Source organism: Clarias gariepinus, chromosome 28, assembly GCF_024256425.1.
Source record: "Clarias gariepinus isolate MV-2021 ecotype Netherlands chromosome 28, CGAR_prim_01v2, whole genome shotgun sequence".
In the NCBI taxonomy this organism is placed as follows: Eukaryota; Metazoa; Chordata; class Actinopteri; order Siluriformes; family Clariidae; genus Clarias; species Clarias gariepinus.
In genome coordinates this window covers 18513073-18528218 of record NC_071127.1, presented here as the reverse complement: position 1 = coordinate 18528218, position 15146 = coordinate 18513073, and the positions used below count along the sequence as shown (strand labels likewise).

At 38.6% G+C, this 15146-nt stretch overlaps 1 protein-coding gene across 1 annotated transcript; it reads right to left on the bottom strand.

Moving 5' to 3' along the window:
• Positions 1 to 1846: 1846 nt before the first annotated feature.
• Positions 1847 to 15146, bottom strand: LOC128515715 (cell division control protein 42 homolog). The gene is made up of 6 exons (XM_053489851.1): positions 15060 to 15146; positions 12848 to 12952; positions 4590 to 4662; positions 3797 to 3906; positions 3287 to 3484; positions 1847 to 2762 (listed from the first exon to the last, which is right to left on the bottom strand). Exons 2-6 carry the CDS (start codon positions 12950 to 12952, stop codon positions 2673 to 2675), a joined length of 576 nt encoding a protein of 191 aa, XP_053345826.1. The 5' UTR covers positions 15060 to 15146; the 3' UTR covers positions 1847 to 2672.

Below are 15146 nucleotides of genomic sequence, written 5' to 3'. Positions count from 1 at the left end.
CCACCAATTACGGTCCTTGATTTGCTGCATCATCCCTAGCAACGGGGTCGACCACACCTCCTCACTAAGATAAAGGTTTTTGTACTTTCCTTACTCAGAGTTGCATTGAGAAGTTTCCTAAATCACTTTTAGTCTAGGACTCCCAGCTAGGACTTTTTAAGCTAAGATAGGAGCTCTTCTAAGAAGCGATGTGAATACGGGCCCAGGTTTTTTCCTCATGATCATGTCTTCTTAAAGACATTGGAATGAAGACACTGGCAGAACTAAAGTTAAAGGCTCCTCTGGTCTGAGGGTGTTCTGACCCTTTTTTAAGTTTTATTTTTTTTTACCATCGGTTCAGGGCTGCCAAAGCCTGAGCAGACAATAGGCTATAGGCTGATTGTATAATCCATTTATTATATCCCTAAAACTTTGCAGCGTTTCTCGTCCCACAGTTTCGAGACGACCCACACGTATGTTACACCGTTCCGTGCTGCACCGTTCCTTTTGGGGCCGGCCTCTGCTGTGGCATCACTGCCCTGACTGTGATGCATCGAACAGCTCGACCACGCACTGGATGGCGTCCACGCACATTGGCAGTGACCCGGCTGTCGCAGAGGCACACTTACAATTTCTCCAGAAATTTTTGCTCTCTAGTTGCAAATGTAGTTGTCAGTATTTGATGCAGGACAATAAGTTGACCCTTCTGAAGTAAAAAATATGAAGGTAAAACAGTAGCAAAACCCGAGAGCTTGCAAATTCGAATGTGAGAACTTGTAAAATGAATATTTGTATTTGTAAGTTGAAATTTATACTCACAGCTCTGATGTGAAAAGCTGCATCTATCGATTTGCACACCTGTGTTTTGAATTCGAAGTTGCAGATTAACAGGCACAATTGTGTACTACACATTTATCTTTGCGCTTTACTTCAGTTTCGCTGTACAACCACAAGTCCACAAGTCGGCGCTCACAACCTCTCAGATCTATAAATAAAATGACTTCATTTCCACCCCAGCCCCGCCCCCACGTTTACAAGTGCACAAGTCAGTTTTGCTACAGGAATATCGCAAAATGAGTAGCAAAAGTCAGAGTGCCGGGATTTGAGGTTGTACTGCCAGATCTGAGAGGTTGTGAGCGCCGACTTGTGGTTGTACAGCGAAACTGAAGTAAAGCGCAAAGATAAATGTGTAGTACACAATTGTGCCTGTTAATCTGCAACTTCGAATTCAAAACACAGGTGTGCAAATCGATAGATGCAGCTTTTCACATCAGAGCTGTGAGTACAAATTTCAACTTACAAATACAAATATTCATTTTACAAGTTCTCACATTCGAATTTGCAAGCTCTCGGGTTTTGCTACTGTTTTACCTTCATATAAAAACACCTTTTTTGGCCAGGCAGCATACAATGAGAATAAGATGGACCACAATCACATTTTACGAGGATTACAATAATTCATCTTAAGTATAGATTACTTGATAAAAAAAAATGCCTCTTGAACGTTTTGACACAAATTAATATTTGTATACTGTAAAAATCTAAATTCTTTTGTGTTCTGCATCCTGGAGAGGATGTGAATAAGAGTTGCATTGACCATCTGTGCTCATGCTGTGGCCTGTTTGTGAGATTCTGAATAAACTGCAAGTTTCTCAACCAAGGGTTTATATCACAACCTGCTATGAATGACTATTTTCTGTGAATTCTGAACCACATAATATTTAACCAAATTATTTTCTTGAATTTATTTACCATGTCTGCTTTATGAGTGAAGTAACTTAAGGTAAAACTACATCAAAAGATACTTTCTATATATTCCTTGATTTGGGAAAAAATATGTAAATGTATAAAATATGACAAGGGTCTGTTCTTCAGTTTGTTTTTTTTATTACAGTCACATAAAATCTACTCCCACATCATCTCCACATCCTGCATTTCTATTACTTGTAATCATTATTGCTTTAATTACCATGGCTACCGATGTAGAGACCAGCTAATCTAATAGGTTATATGCATTTATTATTCCTTAAAAGTAAAAAAAAAAAAACCAACCGTGGTGATAAAGCGACACCTAAATAAAATAAGACAAAAGAAATAAAAATTATATATATATATATATAAAAAATTGCACTAAAATCTCCAAGTCCTAACTGTTAAACACCCACTCACCAAAATAATAAAAATAAAAACAATCATACAATACTCCTGTCATTAATACGCCACAATCATTTAAACAAAAAATTCAGTTAAAGTCCTGCAGAGGACAGAAGGGGTAAGAAACACTTGGAGTTCCAATTGCCTCAATGCAAAGGAATGAAAGAAGGAAAACCGATCAGTTGAGGATGGTCTTTGTTTTTTTTAAGACTGCTGAGACTAAACAGAGTCCAAGTGAGGGACGTGAAAAAACATATTAAAGTGGTTGTACGTTTTGGTAACGACAGAATTGATAAACACAAGAAAAGAAAAAAAAACAGGCCAGTCATCTTTTTCCATGTTTTGAAGGCATTGATTTTTTTTGTTGCTTTTGTGTGCGTGTGTATATGAAGAGGTCTTAGATAGAACAACTGGTCATTACTCAGGAAGAGAGACGTCAGCATATTACCACACGAACCACTCTTAACTTTGTAAAACTAAAGGCACTGAACGAATGCCTCAATTTTTTTTCTCCCATCAACTTGATCCCAAATTAATTTTTATAAAAGAATGCAGCGTTTCTTGGGTTTGGTCTCTGGAGGCTCCAGGGCAGCCAAGATGGCTTCATCAAAGACGTTCTTCAATCCTCTCTGTAGTGAGCAAGAGAAAGGAGACAACACAGAGGTTATGATCTACTCAATCACTGTTACTAGAACAAGAACGATCCATTTGAACAAGAATGATCCAGTATGCAGTTAGCTTGTGCAGAGCTGAACAAAGCTGAACAGAGCTGAATAAAGAACTAGTTACCAGGCGATTCAGGTTCAAATGTTTACAGGACGATTATTTTACTATTCAGATGATTAAGATCTTTGACTGCACTGGCCTATGTTTACGTCACTCTGACGCAGGTATGTACATGGAGATTTGTCCCCTGATCAGGCTACATGTCAGTCCCTTAGGGGGAGGGAAACGTGTCTTAATGTAGTATGACTGATACTTGCACATGATGACTATACACACTTCAGGTCCACACACATATCCAGGCTTAACTCATTTACGATAAACCTACAGTGACGACTCATTTATGCTGGTTTGTGTTTACACTATGGGAAGAAATGTCACTAACACACCAAGACAAAGCACTTGAGTGGTTCTAGTTAAACTTGTGTACCTGTGTGAGGGCAGAGCACTCCACATATTTCACCGCTTTGAGGTCTCGGGCCAGTTTGTCTCCACTCTCGGGCGAGAGAGGGCGCTGTTTGTTCTTGGCGAGTTTCTCCACTGTGTTACTATCATCTCTCAGGTCCACCTGAGTACCGACCAGCAGGAAGGGAGTTCGGGGACAGTGGTGGGAGATCTCTGGTACCCACTGACAGAAAGAGACAAAGGGTGTGTGTGTGTGTGTGTGTGTGTGTGTGTGTATGTGTGTGTGAGTGAGAGAGAGAGAGAGAGAGAGAGAGTAAAAAAGAAAAATGGCAGTCAAACATTTGTAAATACCGTGTCTCAAACATGCAGATAAAAGGAAATCATAATTCGAACACTCGCTGTGCTGATACATGAGCCACGTCACGCTAAGAGTTTAATTCACTCGATCGAAATATCCGGACACTTTCTCTCTCTACAGACTTTCAAGAAATCAAAATATACCCCTAAAGATCTTATTTGCACGTCACACACTAACCTTTTCTCTGACGTTTTCAAAAGAGGACGGTGAGACGACGGAGAAGCACACCAGAAAAACGTCTGTCTGGGGGTAACTCAGAGGCCGCAGCCTGTCATAGTCCTCCTGACCTAAAAAGTAAAAAACATTAAGACAGAGCAGTGAATAAAGGCTGTTTGAAGGTCTGCAGTAACTGATGATATACGTTTATTATCCACTTCATTATGACGCACAGAAATGGGGAGAACACGATCTCAGTCACATGACTGGCTGATTAGATAATGCCATGAAAGCTACTGTGAGGGGCGTTCAAGTCAAACTGGGACGTATTGGAAAATGTTTCAGACATTTTCCATCATTTTATTCATTTTATTATTCACTTACACACTGAAAATATTGTATATCTGTTGCACTGCAGTATCTATTTTAATATATATTTTTTATTTAAGTAAGCTCCATGAATGTTCGTAGATCTGTGGTCTGTTCGTATCTGCGGAAATGCATAGCTCAATTGTTTGTAAGTCCTCGTTATACTCGAACGACTCTCATATTAAAGAGTAGTATTTAAATTAGGTACTTTTTTTTTTTTAAAAGCTTAATAGTCAAGTAAAAGGTAAGCATTTAAACAATAACATCCAAAAAAAAAAACCAGAAATTATAAGAGCATGTGAGTTTAGAAACTTGAAGGTGGTTTGACTCTTTTTACCTAAATACCCATGAATAACGCACAAACGCGCACACATTTGACTCTTTACAGTGTAACTGTAAGTCATGTCCTGGGGTATCCGGGGTTTATTAACCGGATTTACTGTACCTGCTGTGTCAAAAAGTCCAAGTGTGTATGGCTCTCCTCCGATCATCACAGTGACTGCATAGTTATCAAATACCTACAAAAAGAGAAAAAGAACAACACACCGGCATTCAGCACAGGCACTCTGATGCATCTAGATAATGTGATTGGTTAGTTTACTTGCTTAAGACATTTTGTCAGAAGTTAATTATCTCCTTTCCACTTCCAGACACATTAACCAAGTTTACATGGACTTTATTTCTTCATTCGGTCTGTTTTAGTTCTTCATTCATGCAGTTCAGATCAGACTGTTCTAACTCAAGTGTTTACATGATGCCATATTCTGACTGGAGTATTATTCCCCTTATTAGTAATAATAAATGTAAATGCACATACTGAAGCTGTGTGTCTGTTCAATAAGTGTTGGCTGCAATTGCTTGAGTGTCCAGCTTTCCCTGCGAGACAGTTAATTATGAGCTCCTGGACACTTGGCTATGAACAAATGTGCCACTGAAAGACTTCAAATGTGTAAAATTCAACAAAACTTTAGTTTCCTCTTTGACGATCTTTTAGGTTTCCCATTATTAAGAATGAATGGTCCAGATTCTCATAGTAAAGTTAAATTTTACAACGCCAATGATTCACACACGCCGAGTAACAGAAGAAAATATATTACCCTAAAAGCTGCCCGTAGCAGCACAGCGAATACAGCAGTGTTTCCAGCTAACAAAAATGAAACGAGTAGCAAAACATTCCTGAACAACTACAAAGGTAAACGTTTACAGGAAATGAAAGCATGCTCTGCGTTTTCACATCCCAAACTATATGAACTGAGCATGAGCTGCATGACAACTTCTCCTCAGAATATAGGTTTACTAAACGAGAGGTTTGGCTTACTGTAATATTAGCCGTGTAAATTGCTAAACATGATTTAACAGACCTAGCAGTAATGAATAAATGTGGTTAATCATTGTTCATTTATGATTAACCAAGGGGGCAATTACTTTTTCACATAGGTAATTTTGGACAGTTTTTTCCCCCTTAATAATAAATTAAATCCTCATTTAAAAACTGCATATTGTTTTACTCAGGGTTATCTTTGTGCAGTATTAAAATTAGTTTGATGATCTTAATCGTGTGAGTGTTATCTTCACAGCACTGTACAGATGACTCACGCATGCGGAAGCAGCATTTATGAAAATAAGCCACAACTTAACCATGCACATGTATGAAACGCATGCAATAAGACTCAAACAGCATTTATACTCTGCTTTAGGTTCCCCTACACACTACACTATCAATGAACATAACCAGCAGCATGACATGCTCGACCTTTTAACTTTAAGCAATCCTAAATATTTTTATCACAACAATGTGAACTGTTTTCAACCTCACCTTGACTGTCTGTCTGTCTGTCTGTCTGCATTTTAACAATCTTTAGTTTTGATTCAACGTTGTGGAACATCATCAAAGTCTCCTCTGAAGGTAAATGGAAAGACGATACCAGTTCTTCTGTGACATTTGGGTTTGATTAAAAGATGAATGAGACAATGGATCCAATTTTCTGCTTTCATTTCCAGATATTTACAAGTAAATGTGTTAAACAGCTTTAATCATGGCTCTTTGGGTGAGCAAAAGTATCTCTTGCTTGCAATAACTGCAAAAAGGCATTCATCTTTTGTGACTTTTCAGTCTCCACTTTTGTCTTTTCACAGTTGGGTTAAGGTCTGCTGATAGACTTGGCCAGTCTGAAATAATTCCCCCAAACCCCCCAACCCCAAGCAAAGACGTTCTGTATGGTGCATTTTGGGTTGTCGCCTGAGTGCATGATGAAGATCCTCTTGATTAGATTGGATGTGTTTTTCAGTAAATTATCAGACAGAATAGTCTATATAGACTTCTGAATTCATTCTGCTACTCCATCATGAGCCCCATCATCAGCAAAGATCAGTCAGTCTGTTCCAGAAGAAGCCAAGCAAGCCCAAGCCATGACACCACCACCATGCTGCACCCATTAGCTTGTATGTTCTGGATCAGAGGCAGACCACTCGGCCTTTCCATCACTTCAGAAGAGGTAAATCATGGTCTCAGATCATTTGTGGCTTATCTCTGTATTTCTTTGTGTATTCAAGTTCGTCCTTCTGATTCTTACTGCATGTTTTCCAGTGGTTTCGGGACATTACAGTGTTGTACTGGCTATGCCCAGTGCTTGTGCAATGGATCTGATGTTCTCTCTTATTTAGATGTATAACAGCTTGCTCTTCTAGTCTTTGGACTCTCTGGTCTTCTTGTTAATGCAACAACAAATGCAATATTTACAGATTAAACCCAAGGCTCAGGAAAGCTACTAATTGTTTAAACAATCAACATGAAACATCTCATGCACACACTTAAAAACAGGAGGGTTGATGCAAAAGGTCCAATTGTTCTAGATGTAAATATCAGGAAATGAAAGCTACAATACTGGAATATCAGCTTAAACTCATCTTTTAAGACATAAAAGTTCAATTCGCCGTCAATACCTTGCTACTTGGCGATTGACGTCCAGCATGTTGCATTACCGCCACCAATAGTTCACTCACTCTCTCTAATCCTCCCAGCATTTTAAAGCTGATTTTCCAGCCCAGTCCTCCTTGACAAAGACATTAAATGCTTCCTTCCCTGATCGGGCCACACCCATTTTGACATACTTTTATTATTGCCTTCTACACTCCCCAGTTTTTGGATTGGTCACATCACGTCTCGTCTCTCCTGCATGTATTTTCGGCATGAGAGCAGTACATGCTCAACATGGTTGGACTGCTGTTCCAATACTTTTGGAGGTGATTGTACATTATAGCTGCGATAGAAAGTTATTCACTCCCAAACCTCCCTCTTACTTAGTTTCACTTTCACACTTGAATATTACATTATCTACTCTTGAGTTTTGTCGCTGTGAAGACACTAAGGGACAGACAGACTCTCACAATGCTGCCGATTCCGTTGCCTGAGTGATCCTTTTACCTGCAAATGGAGTATGCGGTCAACTTGCTGCCGCTCCTCACGCTGCCCCAATGTTTCGGCAGCCCTTACAGCAGCCTGTCATATGCGCTGTCGCTTTCTGATCCGGGTTTTCAATAGCTATGAGCTCTGCCCGGCGTACGAGTTTTCACCGTAGCCACCGCCATGCCGTCACTGCGTTTGGTGAGGACGCCGTTTATATATGAAAGTGTAATAACACTTTTAGAAGACATAAGTGTAATTAACAATTAGCATTGTTAGTGACTCTACATAACATTGGCACCTTACATGTGAATGATGTTACAAGAGTCGCTAATAATACTAGCTGTGGTTAATTGATTCACTAAACATTCGCAACTGATATGTCTGTTTATGTAATAAAACATGTATTTAAATATATTTTATTTTATTATTTAAATACGCTACATGCTGTTGCCAAATCCCACTTCTAAAAGATCTCAGAACAATTTCACCTCACTCCTGCTTTTATACCAAATCGGCTTTAGTTAAATTTTTTCCAGGGAATTCAGTCATAACCTGAGCCGTATGTAGACCGTGTGCTCTGTGCTGCAGCTTGTACAACACAATTAAGTCTCACACAGTTTTGGAATCAGATCAGCAGCACATTACTAAGACCAGTCCAGACCCAGGCACTACTGGAGCCAGAGACGAACACACAGGTTCACCTGCTGGGTCATAAGATACTAGCAGGCTCAATCCAGAGGGCTCACTGGGCTATAAGGAAGGGGCTCTCTGTATAGACATAATTTTCAGCTCTGTGAGATTAAATATTTTATATTTTGCACATTGGAACAAATAACATTCTACTGATTTATCTTTGTTTTAAAAATATACACTTAAAAAAAAGTCGCATGGAACAGGATTTTATTTTACCACCTTTAGCTTTGATTCACACATGAACTGGACACCACAGTGTGTGTGCAAAGTGATTCTTCCTGCTCTCAGAACCACTTTTTCACAGTCTGAGTCCTGGAATATGCTCCATCCCATCAGGGAACAAAAACATTCAATACATTCAGGTCGTCAGCTGACTTCATTTTGTTGCCACATAACGTTGTGAACATACAGTGAATGGTAAAGTCAGTGTTGTAGATTAAACAACGAATACGTATATATGTTGTTTAATTTAAAGATAATGCTTAACTCATTTAAAGAGAATAAGTGCTGCTGTGTTTAGTCTTCATGCCGTGAGCAGCCATGTTTATTTTGTACTCCATCACTTGCTGAATTCCAAGTCTAAGAGACCCTATCGAGTTCTGAATTAAAGGCATTTTATTTGCATATTTTTGACTGCAGATCAGGAATGATTATAACCCCTACTTGACTGCAGCATTACTCTATCAGCAATTATAAGGTCTTCTAGTGAAAATACAAAGAGTACCAGTGTCAACCTACCTACCTTTTTATTCTTTTTCCATGACATTAATTGACTAACGAGCTTTCAATAATGTGCAGATATGTCATAGATTAGATTCCATTATAAACAGTAAATGCTTATCTTGATTCAAGCTCACTTACATTCCATACAGACTTAAATAATTCTTCTGATTGTGTAAAAGCTGCTTTGTGACAATGACAATTGTTAAAAGCGCTATACAAATAAAATTTAATTGAATTGAAATAAATAAACAATATACAGTGAAACCTTGGATTATGAGCATAATTCATGCTGGAAGCGGGCTCATATTCCAAAACACTTATAAACCAAATCAAATTTCCCCATAAAAAATAATAGAAACTCAAATTATTTGTTCCACAGCCAAAAAAATAAATACATAAAAATAATTAACACAAAATATAAAGTAAAAATAAAACAAATTAACCTGCACTTTACCTTTAAAAAAAAAAAAAGGAAAAAAATTAATTCCGACTGATAAGTGTTTCCGTTTGTGTGCGTGAGGTAGCCGCTCCCCCTCTATCCCTTCTCGTCCTACACCCTTCCCCCACTCTTTTCACACACAGGTGTGCACACAACGAAAACACTGTTTTATCGGAAAAATAAACAAGAAATCTCTCTAATGACACTCGATTGAGCGACCGATTCAATCACGGAATCACTGCTGTAAAATGAAAATAAAACAAGTTAACCTGCACTTTACGTTTGAAAAGAATCGCGACAGAGCAGTATTTCTGTGTAGAGCAGGTTGAAAATGTTTGTGTGTGTGTGTGTGTGTGAAGGCAAAAGTAGGAGGCGTTTGTGTGTGTGTGTGTGGCATGTTGTCCAATGACGCGCACGCACACGGACACAAAGAGCAGACTGAGTCTTGAGCAGAGAGAGAAAATTTATCTTTAACGTGTCTAATGAGACTTGCTTTTGCTTTACATGTGCGCATACAGACACAAAATAAAATATGTTTCACGCACACACACACAGTCACAGTTTTATAGTAAATAGTACACGCATGCAGAGATGTTGATTATACCAGTAAGGCCGAGAGAGAAAAGAGAGAAAAACTGTTGGCTCATCACGTGATGCTTGGCGTCAAAACAAAAAGCATATGCGTGACACATGATACTTGGTACTCGTAAACCAAGACTTGTCCAAGTAAAATTTTATTAAAAATCTTTGCTCATCTTGAAAAACACTCGCAATCCGCGTTACTCGCAATCCGAGGTTTCACTGTATACACTTTACTAAAGTCCCACAAAAGCCTGAATGTAGATGGTGAAGCCAAAGACAGTGGAATATGACCTGTCGAGTAAATTTTGTAAAGATTTGTGATCTTTTTTCGTAATTACATGCTTTGTTGGTCATTAGTATCCCATGCACCATTCAATTATATTTTAATATGAAACCAAAAGTTAAAACAATGTGAAGAAATGTGCTCATTTAAAACATGTTGGGGGGGTGTGTGGGGGGGGGGGGATTTCATCAGATGCAAGTGGTGTGACCTGGACGTTTTAACTTGTGGATTTTACGTGACAACGTGCAGCCCTTTAAAGAATTATGGTTAACCAGCAGGTCTTCCTAAAGCATTTTTAATCACCTACACGGAGCTTTTAGGTGTTTAGCTTCAACAGCATGAAAAGTAGAATGAATCAATTTCACTTTGTAAAAAAGCAATAATCCAAAATAAATAATTAATTAACTGAACAGGCAACTGTTTACTATATCTATGAACAGGCTAAAACTATTTATAATAATTGACATGTAATAAACTGCAAAACTGATCAAGTTGTGGCACCGAACACAATGTGCCCTGTACAAACACAGATAGTCAATTTGTGTGCGTGTTTATGTGTGTGCGGTTTGCTACTTATTCATTTAAGATTATCGTTTTTACTTTAAAAAAATATATAAATGACTACATCTGTGTTGAGCTCGCTGAAGTGCGTTCTGCTTTCGGTGCTTTTAAAGGTACGGTAAAACATGCTTCAGGAGAAGATGATTAACTGTAAATCATCAAAAGGCTGCAGGTTTGACTTTATTAAATAACATTTATGATCTTCAGGGAAAATAAAACAGAACAAAAGTGATTAGTTTAGCATAAGTTAAAAACGTCCTGGTCACGCTACTTGTGTCAGATGAAAAAATGAAAAAGTGAGCAATGTGTTATTGTTTTCTTTTTCTATTTTTGATTCGAGCACAGAGTCAAGTAACCGCTTCTGAGTGAAGATCTCGTCACATGGATGCCCCATGTGTCTTTTTGGGATGCGTCCGGTGTCTGGGAGTGGTTTCACTCTACCTAGTATACGGTTCTGGTCTTGACTGATGTTGACAGCTGCTTCTCTGAGGACTTGATTTGGCTGCAGTTTCTTGATAATTCAGGACTGAAATTTCCTACAAGTCTACCTGAGCCTCCAATAACTGGGACTTCATTAACATCAACTGTTATGCTGAACTGGCTGCCACCTAACACACAGTATGAATGCAGATCAATTCCTGCTTTCTGTTTCACCCAAATGAGGATGGGTTCCCTGTTGAGTCTGGTTCCTCTCTAGGTTTCTTCCTATTGCCATCTCAGGGAGTTTTTCCTTGACACTGTCGCCCTCAGCTTGCTCATCAGTAACTATCTGACTATTTTGATTTATACCCACTCACATTCCATACAAACTTACATAATTCTTTTGATTGTGTAAAGCTGCTTTGCGACAGTGACAATTGTTAAAACGCTATACAAATAAAATTTAATTGAAAAAAGTAACAAGAGGTGTGTGTGTGACTTTTTAATAGAATTTTATTGAATTAATTAATTGTAAATGGGTAATCTATAAATATAATAAAACTGTAAAGTTGTCATTTCTGTATATTGAAGATATTTGCGAAAGAATAATTTGGGGAGGATGCAAGATGAGTAATAGAACGCATTAAGATGAATTTTTTTTTTTTTTTACAGTTTTGTCTATCTGTCTGTCTGTCTGTCTGTCTGTGCAAGCATCATGTAAAAACTACTGAACGGATTTTATTGGGTTTTTCACAGGTGTACTTGGCTGAGCTTGAAGTAACATATAGGCTTTTTTCCACAGCAGTCGGCCCACAAGATATGCTACTTTGAAATTTAAATGGAAAATACCCTTATATCATAAAAAAAAATAGGCCTTGAAAAATTATTAGTTCTTTTCAAGACTCAACAGATTGCACTGTAGATTTTTTAATATGCGCTTACGAGTGTGCGATTAAATACAACGCAAATCATGAGCACATCCCGTCAAAAAATCTTTTTTTTGTTTATTGATGACCTGCAGGATTTTACAGTTCCTGCATCGCAAAATTTTAACAAAGCCCGCAAAGCAAGTTTGGGAGGAGTTTGTTGAGGCGTTTTTGTTTTTCTTCGTCGCAGTCTGGATTTGTCTGTCTCCACCAGAACTGTCAATTATTTGTTTTATTTATTTTGCCTTACTGAGTCCACAGACATTTCTACAGCTACAGCAAGTACAGGAAGAATGGGATTACAGGGAACACAGTAGAGATTCCTATTCAATACCGTTTCATTTCGCATAAAAAGTGGGTGTTGTAGTCGTAGACATAAACACCACAATGTGCCAGGACATGACAAAATCCAGACAAGATCAGTCATAGCAGGTACATGTGGAAACTCATCTCTCTGTCATAACAGTTGGTTTCTACTGTCATAAACATCACAGGAGACCCAGTGCTGCTGCCGATTCCCAGGGTGCTTGGACCCATGGTACTCATTACAACTCTGTATATTAATCTCTACTTCCTCTCTTCAATTCCTCTCTTTCCTTTCACATCTCACTGCAGCTTTGCTAATAAGGTTTTATCTGCTAAGAGACATTGATTAATGCTCTAAACTCACCGTAGGCACGTATTCTGAAGGGAACTTGTTGGTTGTGTAGGAGATCAATAAGCAGGTCTTTCCCACTGCACCGTCTCCAACCACCACGCATTTTATGGTCTGCATCTGAGGGAAACAGAAAAACAACAACAAAAACTAAATGCATAGTGATACGGAAATTAATCTATTAATGTTGTCACAAGTATGGTGACAAAACTGTGGTGTATTTGTGTGCATGTGTGTGCGCGCGTGTGGTTAGACATTTGCGCATGGAGAAGAAGAATAAATTAAAGAGATAAAAAGCGTGACTGTGTGTGTGTGATCAGCGAGGACATTAACTAACTAACATACACAGAGAGAGAGAGAGAGAGAGAGAGAGAGAGAGAGAGAGAGAGGCAGATGAAACCGGACCTAGTATTCTGATCACACCACTGTGATGATGATGCATTAGTCTGAAACACAAATGGCTGCCTGACCCTAAAATCTCTCCCACTTCTATCAACTATATCATAAATCTATATAAATAAAAGAAAGGTTTTGTCACAGCATCACGCAAAACTGGCTGAACAGAATAAAATTAAACCTTCGTAGTACTTAGATATTCGCCTGAAGTTAAACCTGCACCATAAACAAAATCAAAATGTTGAGTAGAAGTAAAGTTATGATCATTTATGGTCAAGATTATAAATCGCTAATTTTTACAGGGGTTTATTTAATGTCTTAAATTGACCACTGGACAGAATTTATTGTAACTTTTGCAGTCCTTCAATATCTGCCTAAAGTTTAACCTGCACCAGAAGTGAAATCAAAATGTTGAGTAAAAGTGTTGTTATGAACAGTTATGTGCCGAATTTAATGATCTACTTTAAAACAAGCTACTAATAAGCTACTTGCTCAATGAAAACAAATACCCGCACCAATAAATATTAATTAGAAAAGTTTAACTAAATATTTTTACAGGGATAAGTTCATATTTTCACCGCTGAAATAACAGCGTTGAGGTGGTAAAACTGCATTTTAACACACAAAACTTCATCTTTATCCGATCTACTTTTTTGATTTCTCATCTGTGTTTCACTCTCCGATTACCAAACAGGGAGTGTATTTGTCTGACGATAAAAGAAGTACAAATTAGCGAAAATAAGGTGTAACAAGGCTTACAAAATGAGATTTCTTTGTAATAATAATTTAGACAGAGTGTTCTGCTGTACAGACAGACAGACATGTACATGAGCTTCAACCTGAAATAGTAATAATATCACTGATCACATTAAAGCAGATCAGGCTATGTTTAGCTTTAACCTTTTAACTCTTAAACTTACACTAGTTATACATAAACACAGTCAGATAGAAACTTGGAGCTTAAATCAGGGTGAAAAAACACAATCTAGTTCACTCTCCTGACAAAACACCAAGTGAAGAAGACCAAGTGCAGTGGATCATGAATGTCCCTGTACAGGACGGGTGTGTGTGTGTGTGTGTGTGTGTGTGAGAGAGAGAGAGATCACACACTTCCGCATAACTAGCGTAGACTCTTCCATACTTAAGAGCAAAGATCATCAAGCAAACCTACTGGTTTAGAGAACAGCTGATTTAAAACTAAAAACACACGCGCGCGCACACACACACACAGGGCGTGAGAAATGCGGAATTGTGTCAGAACAAACTCCTGAGTGTTAGCACGCTAGGCAGGGTACTGCCCTCACACTCACACACACCAACACTTAACTAAACTCCGACTAAACTCCATAAGAGCTGGGTTAAAAACAAACATTTTTATATCTTTAACTCGGTAAAGAATAAAATGGGAGTTTTAAGGCGAGTTTAAATCTCATTTGTGTGTGTGTGTGTGTTAGACAGGAAGTAAGGCCAGTACAGAAGTTATCGTTAGCTAAGCTAAGTGTAGAGTGCTCCTGTAGCGTGCGTGTGAGGGTTCAGGCACGAACCCATGAGTTTAACGGAGTTGAACAGAGTTTGACTGACGGCCTGCGACTTTTCTCCGTGATTCAGCAGTGTGCGCGCGCGATGCGAGCTGTCAGACTCAACAACAGACAGTTAGCATGCTAGCTGACGAGAAAGGAAACGGAAACAAAACGACTTACTAAAGCTCACCGGTAGACTAAGTCAAACTAATTAACTCGCAACGATTACACTCATTACAGTTCGATCAATACAAAGTCAGTAGGCCGTGTGTTTTTAACTAAATGAAGCGATTTAAATCTCAGCAGCTCACCTTCGAGTCTCGGCTGCTGGTCGCTGTGGCTCACATCCGGGTCCTGCAGGGCGCAGCGCCGCGCTCACTGGGCGTTTTCAAGCCCCG

Coding starts and splice junctions, on each gene's coding strand:
- LOC128515715 (XM_053489851.1), bottom strand. CDS start 12,952: ATGCAGACCATAAAATGCGTGGTGGTTGGAGACGGTGCAGTGGGAAAG. Junction 4,663..12,847: donor CTTCAGAATACGTGCCTACG/GTGAGTTTAGAG, acceptor CTCTTTTTGTAG/GTATTTGATAACTATGCAGT. Junction 2,763..3,286: donor AGTGCTCTGCCCTCACACAG/GTACACAAGTTT, acceptor TGCTCACTACAG/AGAGGATTGAAGAACGTCTT.